The sequence below is a fragment of the Schistosoma haematobium genome, chromosome 6 (assembly GCF_000699445.3).
Source record: "Schistosoma haematobium chromosome 6, whole genome shotgun sequence".
Classification (NCBI taxonomy): domain Eukaryota; kingdom Metazoa; phylum Platyhelminthes; class Trematoda; order Strigeidida; family Schistosomatidae; genus Schistosoma; species Schistosoma haematobium.
Window position 1 is genome coordinate 19,558,104 of NC_067201.1, and position 12,791 is coordinate 19,570,894.

Genomic DNA, 12,791 nt, shown 5'->3' on the forward strand with positions numbered 1-12,791 from the left:
ATGAATAGGGTTTGTGAAATAAATCAATTTCTTTAAATATATGTACTCTAGAGAACATCCTCGATGAATATTTCAGAATGTTCTATAGTTTCAATATATTTACATAGATATTATCCTTCAATCAAAATTTGATTTCGAAAACTAAGTTAAATATCATAAGCAAAGATAGATAGTGGCTAGCAGTGGAATCCAGGACACGCGTTTCGTCCTATTTGGATGTACCTACATCTCAGAAGTGATGTTAACTCTGAGACCCGAACCCACTACCGTTCACTTCAAGTGCCATAACATTATCCACTTACCTACTGAGTTCTGAAAGCCATTTGCTTGTGCGATGGGGTGAAGTTTAAATTCACTTGGTATCGTTTACTTAAATCTCCCCATTGATGTTTAGCACTGCAATGGATCAGTCTCTGTTATTGATATATGTGCACAAGGCAATATGTATAGTTCAAAAAACAACTAATCATGCACTTCTGATTAACATTAGAAACTGAAATCTCACTCTTATTAATTTTTAGTGAATAATTCACTAAAACGTAGTCAACCCTAAATGTAGATATAGTCTGAGAATAGTTAGTTAAAATATTGTTTGAAGCAAGCAAATATTCACTAAATTGGGACATTTTTTACTTAATATTCTATCTGTGAAAATAGTTACGAAGGATGGAGTCTATAATCACCGAAAGAGTATAAATGTTATAAAGCTTGGGAATAAGCGAAATAATGTCACTGGCTAAGTTTGTGTTTGAAACTATAACTTATAGTCCGAGTTTAACTGTAACGAGTAACAACAGAATATGGGTACATTATTTAGAGTAATGTTTCACCGATCCAAAATTATATACACAAAATGTTAAATTTTTCACTAACTTACCAGTGCAATCAATTACAAAAACCCATTGTGTAACACCAGACTTCATACTTTTGATTGCATTTTCAATTGTATATATTAGATGAGTTACTGCGTCATTTGACATGTTTCTATTTGAAATAGCTTGACAAAATGATGCATATATAATTGGACGCCCAGCTTCATCAAATCCTATCTGTCTCTATAAAAAGCATAAATGTACATAGAATAATATATTTAAACATGGTATACGAAGACGTGGAATTACTATGTTTATCAAAGTTTTCAGGACTATAACTGTTAGCGTATATTGACACAAGCCATATATGTTTTTGATTATTTAACCTATGAATACTTAGTAAGAGTCTTTTTTAAAAGTCATCTCCACTGAAACACAAAGTCATTAAGCCCTCCCTCCCTCTCGAAATGCTCTCCTACGGCCACGAGTATACAGACTCTGCCAGGAAAGTCCTACTCACTACCTTCTCGCGTTACTACTGTTGTTTACGAAATTGCGAGGACAAAAAGCGATATTGAGGATCTATCTAGAGGAGTTGGAAAACCCTGATTTCAAACCGATGGTGCACATGGGCTCCACGATCCAGAGCGAGCAAGTGACGTATGAACCAATTGTTGGCCACCGGCTACCATCGAACTGCATCTCCTGACGTTGCTCCACTCCCTTGTGGGTCAGACCTTTAGGTCAAAGGCTCCAGGTGTGGCCCCCTAGGAAAACCACCTGTTTCGGTCTGGGCACCCGGGAATTATCATAGCCCCCATACAATTGAAATGAAATGACTATGATTATTGGATGACAATGATTATTGTTGGATAAGCTTACGAACTCCAATCAGGACAAAATAATCATCAATTTTAAATTCAACTATCATAAAGTATAATTAAAATACAAAAACAGATAATATTAATATTTCACCATAATAAACTACACACTGACTAAATCTGATTGATTTAGCCCATGATTTAATGTGATAGTTTAATTTCACTGATTGATAAAATCATTTACAATTAATTACCAATATTTTTGGATCAATATTGTTGTATCCCAACGGGAATAATGAGTGGTAACTGTTGGGATCTATTTATAGGCTATGTAACTAAACTATGTATATTCATATTCCCCTTATTATAAGCTTTATTTTGATCTATAGACTATTATTATACGATTTACCATTATTAAGTTATGCTAAGTTTATTAATTACAGTCTCCCACAATCACAACCATTTTTGGCTAGATATTATATAAATGTTATTTTCTATTTTGCAGTGTGTTGTGGTCTATTTGGCTCGTAAATAAACCGAGTAGGTTTGAAATATTTGATTCATATCGCGGAGGCTGCGATCGATGTTCCGGACATTATAGGTAGGGAAAAGGACCAATTGGGACTCCAGGCCGTTCGTTTAGGTGTATACACCAATTTTTGGTCGTATATGGTCAGGTATCTAACTTTGGCGATCGTATTCACGGTAATCGTATAATCGAAGAACATAACAAATATTAGTTCAGTCAACCAACAACCACCGTCCAACTGTCATTCACTTTCATTTATACTAAACTTTATTCTCATTAAATCAGTAAATTTGAACGGTTTTAACTGAAACAAGCAAAGAATTTTACATATTTTGTTAATATTATTATTATTATCTTATCGGCCGTGATCAAACTCTGTTTCATTTACAACGATCGACATTTATCAAGTTGTAAACTCCTAATTTAATTTTACAGTAAATGACTAATCTCTTGACTTGAGTCGCCAGGTTTGCTGAATGGCTTAGTGATTTGTTGAATCCATTCAAACTAATTAAACTACAGTATTTCCACGAACTGATTTTCTCAAATAATACAAAATACTTCAATTTATTTCACAACGACTGTCCCAAAATGCCCTGGTACGCCCAAGAGCGGGTAGAGTTAGCTCTCCCTCTCCAAATGATCTCATATGGCCACGTGCATATAACCACTACCACACAAGTCCTACTCACTGCCTTCTCGCGGCATGACTGTTGTTTTCGAAATTGAGAGGATGAAAAGCGAATGTCCGGCACTTTAACCGAGCCGGTAGACACGGTGAGTCCACCTAGGAGAGTCGGATAACTCTCATTCCAAACCAATAGTGTACATGAGCTCAAGGATCCTGAGGAAAAAAATGACGTATGAACCAACTGTTGGACATCGACTACCATGTGACTGCATCCCTCTACGTCGCTCCACTGCCTTGTGGATCAGACCTTTAGGTCAAAGGTTCCGAGTATGGCCCCCTAAGAAAACCACTTGCTTCGGTTTGCACCTTCGGACAGTATCCCAGCCCTCACACGAATCGAATGATTTATGTGGTGTATATCTATTTGGTGCCTCCTTGTACAAATGTTCATGTGTTCAAATAAATAAATAAAATAAAACCATGTAACTCCCTGATAAGTAAACTATATTAAACTGGCCATTGACTTTTAAAAATAAGTGAATTTGTTTGCTTGATAGACTCTGAGGAATAAATGAACAATGAAACTTACTAAACTATGAGTTCCTGGTTGATTGTGACAATTTTTACAGTCTGTTAAATCTGGTCGAAATTCTTGGCGCCATTGTACATCTTTACGCATCATTTTTTCTGCAGATTGTAAGTCCCAACTACGTGCTTTAAGGAATCTTATAATACTATAGAAATAGTCAAAACATACGAACAATACATGATCTATTCAATAATATGATTTAAACCATGAATATAACTGATGAAATTCATCAAAATTCAAATGAAAGTAGGTTTACATTTATGATATTAATAAGAATGACATGATTGTACATTAAATTCATGAAAAGGTATAAGAGATAACTTTCAAATCTCATTCCATAGATTAAATGATATGATCATTTTAAATGATTATAACAAACTTGAATATATTCGATTTTAGCTTAAGTGTAATTAACTTTAGCCATCTATTATAGTTAATTGTCATAAAATTGCTCATTTGATATTATTTAGTAAAATAATAGTGTCATTTAAGTTTACATTTAGAGCTAATTCTATGTGTGTACACAATTATGTACTAACATACTCTGTTAGATGCTATTGAATCAAAGTACATAGATCACACTGTCATTATTATTCATATAGAGTTATTCATCTCAATGTTATATTATGGTTTTAACTTTGTGTTATGCTGATAAACATCTTAGATACAGTAAGGATTATATGAACTACATTCTGGACATTCTCGTTTTTAAATGTTTTCAATCAAGCTGTTTTATTTCAGCAAGTGTTTTAAACACAACTGTTAAAATGTGTTGCCTTCGTCACAAACCAAACAATAAGCTCGTACACATTTTCGTCTAAAGTATATCATAGAGATAAAATGATCTGAATCGAGAAAACAAAAAGAAAATATCTTTGGATGGTTCGAAGAATGTATCAAGTGAAAACGAAAAGTTACATTTAATCGTTATAGGGTAAAAAAGATAGTGTTAAATGATTCGTTTTTTTAACGCGTAACAGGTAAATTAAATCTATGACTGAATTCTAATTCATAATCCTGAGACAAACATTATCTCGGTGGTACTATAATTTATGGACAAATAAGTGAAAATTAAGATAGCGCCTTTTGAAGTTTTGTCCTGTTTACATTCCAATATATGTCTACAAATCACTTTCGCACAACAGTTGGTGTCAGTTTGTAATGAAAACTCTTTGCTCTAACTCTAAACAAGAACAATTTAGTGACTTAAAAATCCATTTTGGTCCTTGCAAGGATTCATGTAAATGGACAATTAATATCAGTATGAGTTTGTAGAGATCGTTCAGTTTTTGAGTGAGATTATGAATCGATTGATGTTAGATCATCAATGAAAACCTACAATAACTGGACAGTCGTTTCGTCCTATTGTGGGACTTCTCAACAGTGCGCATCCACAACCCCATACTCAGGATTCAAACACAAAACCTTCGATTTCGTGCTCGAGTGCTTAACCTTCAGACCACTGAACCAGTATTCAATGGTGCTAATGTTTAACTTCAACCAATCCATGAAATTGCTCAACCATCTTTCATTGTCTGAGTTACATACCTGTCTCTATCTAGCACGGATTATTTCTACTGGTCACGACTTTGCACTAGAACTCGGAGAATTCCATCACGAAGCTAGTCACTAGTGAGCACATGGTAATTATTAGTATGTTTACGGAGTAATCAATGTGTCGTAGTTTTTTTTCGATTCACGGACAGAATAGCATATAAAAGATTTTAATAGTTTTATCAAATTCATAAAATCTCTTTACATTTAGCAACATTATTGTTTTCTTTTCCATTTATAAAGACTATTTTCCAATGGGTTAAAAACGTGATGAAAATATGTCATCAGTGCTATCGATCTAATTATAGACAAGAAGGATATTTAAAATAGTGTTTTACCTACACTATGAAACTGAACCAAACATTTAGATTTGATTTTCGAATTATTATGAGTTTCAAAACAATTTATATCATCATATGAATAATCACAGAGACAAAGAAATTGAGAAATTTTTTCACTTTGTGATTAGGATTTCTCCCCATTTCTTGATTCTCCATCTTTCTTTCAACATTACTATCACTTAGTAAGGGTGCTAACTTTGACATGAGTTGTAAATTTTTGACATCGAAATTTCTTTAAATCAGAGTTATGATGTTAACATCATTAACGACTACAAATGGCCGCTTCTAATTTGCTTCTAACAACTAAATTCTTTTCAGTCACAAGAATGAGTGACAGGTTCAATTTTATTATCTCCTAACTCTATAATTGTAGCTTTACTTGATATGGAAATAAACACACTGTTTTTGATATACAAGATTATTCTGCTTCATGATGTTGGATATTACAAAGGATCAAGACGAAGGTGCATTAAAATAGAAATTACAGGATGAAATTATAACATTTCACCACATAATTATTCAACAGAGAACTCCTGTAAGACCTACCTCGTAGAATAATCGAAGGTGTTCCTGAACAGCAATCACCTTAAAATTCCTGAATGCCTAGAAACGACTGGCTTAAATTAAATTTCAAATCTTTTTCTGGCTCCATCACAAACTTATTAGCTCTTTGATGTTGATCAGACTGTTAACCTGTTAAATAAGTCAGCTAACCTCAGAATTCATCACCTCTCAACAAAGAGGTCTATGAACTAGGTTATTCTAGCCCGAAACTTAAAGCATTCTAGTATATTCATCAAGGATTTATGAATGAAAATAATCTTGATCGCTTAACATCTACTTAGTTTAAATTGATGACTAAAAATTATCCAAACACTGATTTGTCCTTGACAAAGTTCTTCGACAGAGCTCGATTTCAACCTTATATAATTCATAAACTTTCTTTAAAAAAATAAACAACTATTCGACTATTTATTTAAAATATAACATCCAGTATTTTCCAATTGTAATTAGTTCGTTACGATGGACAATAGTCATACATTATCTATTATTGCTATCTAACTAATCTAGCTACAGTGTTAGCCGTACAAGTCATATATCGGCATTAAAATGATTGAAAACTGATCTTCATAAAAATTACTCCCTTGAAAAACCTCCTGAATAAAGAAGTTAGTCTGCGTATGAACTTTTTTATGTGATTGTACATAATATCGTTTACTTGACAGTAAAAGTCAACTCAGTAACTATCAGTTTTAAATTCAAATCTTGGTGAGTATACACATAGGCATTAAAATTATTTGTCTTTTACTCCGTAGTTTGATCGTTGATTGTAGAAAATGTTCCTTAAAATGAAGAAATTTACACATACACCAATTTATCGAGTACAAGACGTACATACTCTTACAAATAAAGACAACTTTATTATATCTGCATTAAACTGCAAAATTGTGCATGGAGGATAGTTGACAAACTAGTTTGGAGTAAAAACCGGTGTCAGGTAAGGTTGCTTACTCTCACCCTCTCTCCTTCACCTAATGATCGACTGCATCATGAAGACGTCGACTTCTGGGGGAAGCATGAGATACGGTGGATAGCTTGGATGCAGCTGGACGATCTAGACTTTGCAGATGATCTGGCTCTTCTATCGCACACGCAACCAAAAATGCAGGAGAAGACGACCAGTGTAGCAAAAGCCTCATCAGCAGTAAGTCTCAATATACACAAAGGGGAAAGCGAGATTCTCTAATACAACGCAGCATGCACCAATCCAATCACAATTGACGGAGAAGATTTGGAAAATGTAAAAATTAATACATATCTGGACAGCATCATTGATGAACACGGCGGATCTGATGCAGATATGATGGTGTGGATCGGCTAAGCAAGAGTAGCATATTTACAACTGAAGAAAATCTGGAACACAAAACAACTGTCTGTCAACCAACACCAAGGTCAGAATTTTCAATACAAATGTCAAGAGAGTTCTACTGTATGGAACGGAAACTTGGAAAAATACGAAAACCATCATCCAGAAAATACAAATGTTTATTAACAGCTGTCTATGCAAAATATTTCGAATCTGTTGGTTAGAAACTATCAACAACAACAACAACCTACTGTGGGAGAGAACAAACGCGAATACAGAGGAGGAAGAAATCAGGAAGAAGGGATGGGAGTGTATAGGTTACACATTGAGGAAAGCACCCCTCACTACATCAGGAGGCATGCCCTCAAGTGTAACCCTCAAAGCAGAAAGAGAAGAGGGAGACCAAGGAAAACATTACACCGAGAAACGGAGACAGACATGAGAAGAATGAACAACAACTGGATAGAACAAGAAAGGGATGCCTAGAACAGAATGGGTTGGAGAATGCTGGCCGGTGGTCTATGCTCCATTGGGGGTCATAGGCGTAAGTAAGTATATAATAATTCTACTTGTAGACTTGGCTACTCTTGCTTACAAGAACGTTAATTACTATCATGTTTATAAATGGGATTAGATTAAAAATGAATTGCTTTAACCGTTATACACATAATGGGTGTGCCTAGTAATTCTATTCAAATACTTATAATTTGAAAATTATTGATAATTATGTCAATTAAACAATTTGTAAAATAATTTTATTTTAAATATCCCATTAGAGAATTGTTTTTTTTTTTATATATTTTTCAATCTGAGTGCTTTGTTTTGTTCATAACTCTTCACTGTGATCAATGATACATCTATTGAAATAAACTCCGACTGTAGCTCTTTTAGAGTTACTGCCGGTCCCAAGCCCGGGTAAAGGAAGAGATTTGGGCATGAGGTCTGCAACTCCATCCCAAAAAACGGCAACCAGATTATGCTAGTGGTCGGCCTATGCACCTCTACGAGGAGTAACAGGCGTAAATAAGTAAATTCTATTGAAATATAAAAACCATGTACTTTAAATGTTAGAGCTTTATTAACTAAGATTATAAATTAAAAGATCTAATTCGAGGTCATTATGATAGTATTCGACAGTTTGTTCAAAACACTTCAACAGAATATGATTATTTTTCTCACCGTACAAGGAAAAATAGTATCTTGTTGGAGTTATGTTCTCTGAACTGTAAGAAAAATCGAACATCTAGAAAATAAATTATGCCAAAAATTATGCGAATAACATTACATCGGACAAAGCAGACGCCCTCTTTATCTTCGCCTGCATGAATATCTTTTAGCAGTCAAACGACATGGCATGTCCTCACTTATATCAATGTACGTGATCAACTGCGGACACACATTCGACTGGAAAAATGTGGAGATTTCAGGTAGAGACAATTCCAAAAACACCAGAGAATTTTTTGAAGCTTAGCACTCAGTTCAATCAACAATAAACAAGTACATTGAAATCGATCCAATTTATCAACCAATCAGGAAAATTATAGACAAACATAGGAACAAAAATCAAACCAATCAGAGATACAACCAAAACAAAGAAGTAAACTATGATAAGTTTAAGGTCAACAAAAACTAATCAACATCGAAGTTTACAGAACAAACTGTGAACCATATATGGAGAAATTCGAACACTTCACTTCTACTTGAAGTTTGTGGTGATGATGTCGTTCAAAAGAACGATGAGAGCTCCACAACCAAGCCATCCAACTCACAGAAGAAAACTAAAAAATATCATCCACCTATGCTACAAATTTTTTCCACCATGTTAAAAATAATATTAAGTTTAGGATTTAGATAATAAAAAATGAAATTGTTTTTATCAATTACCAGCATTACTGAAAAAAAAGAACTTTAGAAACCGAGGTAACATGAACACCTATTTTAATCTACTTTGATATATCATGACAACTTGAATAATCATCCCTAAAAAAAATTGAAGCCCTGAATCTGATAAGTTTTTAACTAATGAAATACAGCTCAACAATTCGATAACTACATTATAATTTGTGTTTATCTAAAAAAAAGTTACTTGCCAATAAATTCTTATCAATATATGTTAAATTACTCATTGGAAAACAACAACTCAGGTCATTTATGAAATATGTATGTCATATAATTCTGAGTAATAATCGATTGAAAAAGTGTTAAAGTGATGATTCCGTTACTTATATTCCGTCAGTCAGTTACGGAGTCATAAATTTAATTCAAATTATACAAATCTTAAGAAACACTAGGAGCTTATCATCATAATTGACGTAGGTGATGAATAATTTCTTACACGAATTATATCGAATATCCAAATATCACTCTATCTACTTAGGTAAGCAAGCTTGTTAACAAAATGATATTTTAATAGTTACTTGAAGCTAGACCACTATGGTAAACCTCGAAGAACTGAACGAACGTTTCCTTTTACTGTGGAACTCCTCGGCAGCACACATCCACGATCCCGTCTTGGGATATTCGAAACCGGGACCTATCGGTCTCGCGCGTGGACAATTAACCTCTAGAATCACAATAGGATGAAATGGCCGTCCGGCGCTTCCAGGTTTTTCATGGTGATATAGCTTCAATTGAATCATGATCTCAACTATTAAAATTACTATAATATCCACAAAAACTCCTTTTGATATTAAATTTAGAATAATTGAATCCATGATACCGTCAGCAAGATTCGAACTTATGGCCGCAACACTATACTAATAATTACCATGTGCTCACTAGTGACTAGCTTCGTGACGGAATTCTCCGAGTTCTAGTGCGAAGTCGTGACCAGTAGAAATAATCCGTGCTAGATAGAGACAGGTATGTAACTCAGACAATGAAAGATGGTTGAGCAATTTCATGGATTGGTTGAAGTTAAACATTAGCACCATTGAATACTGGTTCAGTGGTCTGAAGGTTAAGCACTCGAGCACGAAATCGAAGGTTTTGTGTTTGAATCCTGAGTATGGGGTTGTGGATGCGCACTGTTGAGAAGTCCCACAATAGGACGAAACGACTGTCCAGTTATTGTAGGTTTTCATTGATGATCTAACATCAATCGATTCATGATCTCAATCAAAAACGATGTTTATTTATTGTTATTGTTAGACTTTTAAAACTATATAAATTGTAGACTATAATTTTCAACAAAAAATATTGTATCGCTTCTGTGAATTTCTCCTTAAATTCCCAAATTACTTAATAAATCACTTGAGAACTGATTATAAACGTTTCATCAATGATGAAGATCTTCAATTGGACCAATCACAAATTAATGAATTTAATATTGGATCTCTCTGTAAAAGATCAATACATTCGTATAGATATATATCACAATGTTATTGATCCGATTCAATAACAACAACAACAATACCAATAATACCAATAATAAACTGTTCGATAATTGACAATTGAATTCTACTTGAACTATTTTTTTTCATTTACAATGATTTTTATTAGATTAAAATCTTATTATAATTGTTTGCAAATTTTAGTATTATTCATATAGATTCATTATAATTAAGATATAAATAGTTACTAGGTAATTAAATGACATTTTATATAAATCATGTTTAGCCGGTAACTTTTTTTTTTCAAAGGTTAAAAGAAAGGAAAAAACATTATCATCCATTCAGTAAATACTAAATCGATTTTTTTCTAGTACGAAGTTTAACAAAAGTAATGAAAATCATAGAAGGTTTGAAGAAAACGTTCTTTTTAATTTAATTGAAACCTTTAGTTAGTGATCAATATATGGATCTATACAGAAATCAACTTTAAGATTTTAAACTTTCATGAAAATCAAAGATTTATGAAATGATCAGTTTAGGGGTTGGGGTGATTGTTAAGTTTTTGATTGAGATCATGAACCGATTCATGTTAGACCATCATTGAAAACTTGGAAGCATTGAACGGTCGTTTCGTCGTATTGTGGGACTTCTAAGCAGTGTGCATCCACGATCCCGCCTCGTGAGATTAGGAGGTAGTTCAATCAACACTCAGTGGTCTAGAGGTTAAGCGTTCGTGCACGTGACCGATAGCTGTTGGGTTTGAATCTAGCGAGCGGGATCGTGGATGCACACTGGTGAGGGGTCTCACAATAGAACGAAACAGCCATCCAATGCTAGCAGGTATTCCATGGTGGTCTAGCTTCAATTGACTCATGATCTAAATCAAAAAAGTTATTAAATAGACAATCCGCAATCAGTTGGTTCATATTTATCAACTTCGATCAATATAAAATTAATATCATTTAATAGTAATGATAGGCGTTCCTTCAGAAGTCACGAGGCTGATGCCCCTTCTGACAACTAGAGCAACCATTAATTTAGGTATATGGAATGCTCATAAAATGTAGGAGACCGGGAGAGTCATCCAAATTGTTGCAGTTGAATGATAAGTTGAAATAAATTCAATATATTAAATCTTATTATATACTTGAATGAGAATCGTAATCATCCAGTTCACTTCATATAATTTATTACCTATTGTTCGACAACAATATTCAATCGATAGCCAAATTTCGATTCTATAAGTCAGTTGAATGAAATTGTATTTTATTTACATTTTAATCTTATAATGCAACTAACAAACTGATTGACTGGGATCTAAACTTTATGACTATTCAAATGCAACTATCACTTTAAATATCCTTTGAATTCAGTCTAATTTATTATTCATTAAACGGCGAAATTATTTTTTCATGCATAAGATGATCTCAATAAATGATTTTCTTTGTTGTATACATTAGGTAAATGATAAAATAACATATACAATCAACTCACTTTTCTTCATTGGTAATCAATTTATCTGTTACTGGGCATGATTTTAAATCTTGAAGAAGATGTTTCATTTGTTCAACAAGTTCTTTAACATTGATTGTAGATGCCATAGATGATAATGATTGTGTTTGTACTATGAATATAGAATAAATTGGTGAAAAGGATAAAGTCACAACATGATTCATACATCTTTTTATGTTAAATCATTTAAATAGGCTTAGGATACCATAAAATGAAATAAAATGAGAATGGATTTATTGAAATAATCAGATGTTTTAATTCCATCTGTTGATTATTCGAAGGCACTTCATAGCTTCATTAGTTGTATTCACCTTACTGAATAAAAAGCGTCCATTATACTATTCCATCTTCAAGAATTAATCAAAATTTAATTGAAGAATTGACTAATTCTGGATTATATTCTGAACAAAAGACTAACATTTTAATTTTCATCATTTCAAGGAAATATGTTATATGGTGGTAATGCGTTTTCATTGTGAAACTATCAACAACACGTATATAGTCGAAATGAATTTATGACTGCAATTGATTAGTCTCTTTTTGGCTTATATACATCCTGTGCGGACTGCCTCGATATTGCCTGAAGTCACAAGCTTTACAAGCAAAGATGGATAGTAGCTAGCAGTGGAATTCAGGACGCACGTTTCGTCCTATTTTGGGATGTGTCAGCTGAATGTCCCTGAATTCCAGAGTTGATGTTCACTCTAGGACTATAACCCAGCACCTTTTGCTTCAAACACCATCGCTTTATCCACTTAGCCACTGAGTCCTGATAGCCGCCTGCTTGTGCAATAGGAAAATAC

The 12,791-nt window shown here is 33.5% G+C and overlaps 1 protein-coding gene across 2 annotated transcripts in view; it reads right to left on the reverse strand.

Annotated features, from left to right (window-relative positions):
• Positions 1–12,791, reverse strand: part of MS3_00008715 (uncharacterized protein) — a gene marked incomplete at both ends in the record, with an annotated part of 60,178 nt that overhangs the window by 26,102 nt on the left and 21,285 nt on the right. The window contains 3 exons of one of the 2 annotated variants that reach the window (XM_051217061.1): positions 878–1,055; positions 3,383–3,527; positions 11,971–12,100. In XM_051217061.1, coding sequence (XP_051065698.1) covers positions 878–1,055; positions 3,383–3,527; positions 11,971–12,077 — 430 coding nt within the window. Of the gene's footprint in view, positions 1–877; positions 1,056–3,382; positions 3,528–11,970; positions 12,153–12,791 lie in introns of those variants that run through there. The other variant, XM_012941224.3, reaches the window with a different exon arrangement.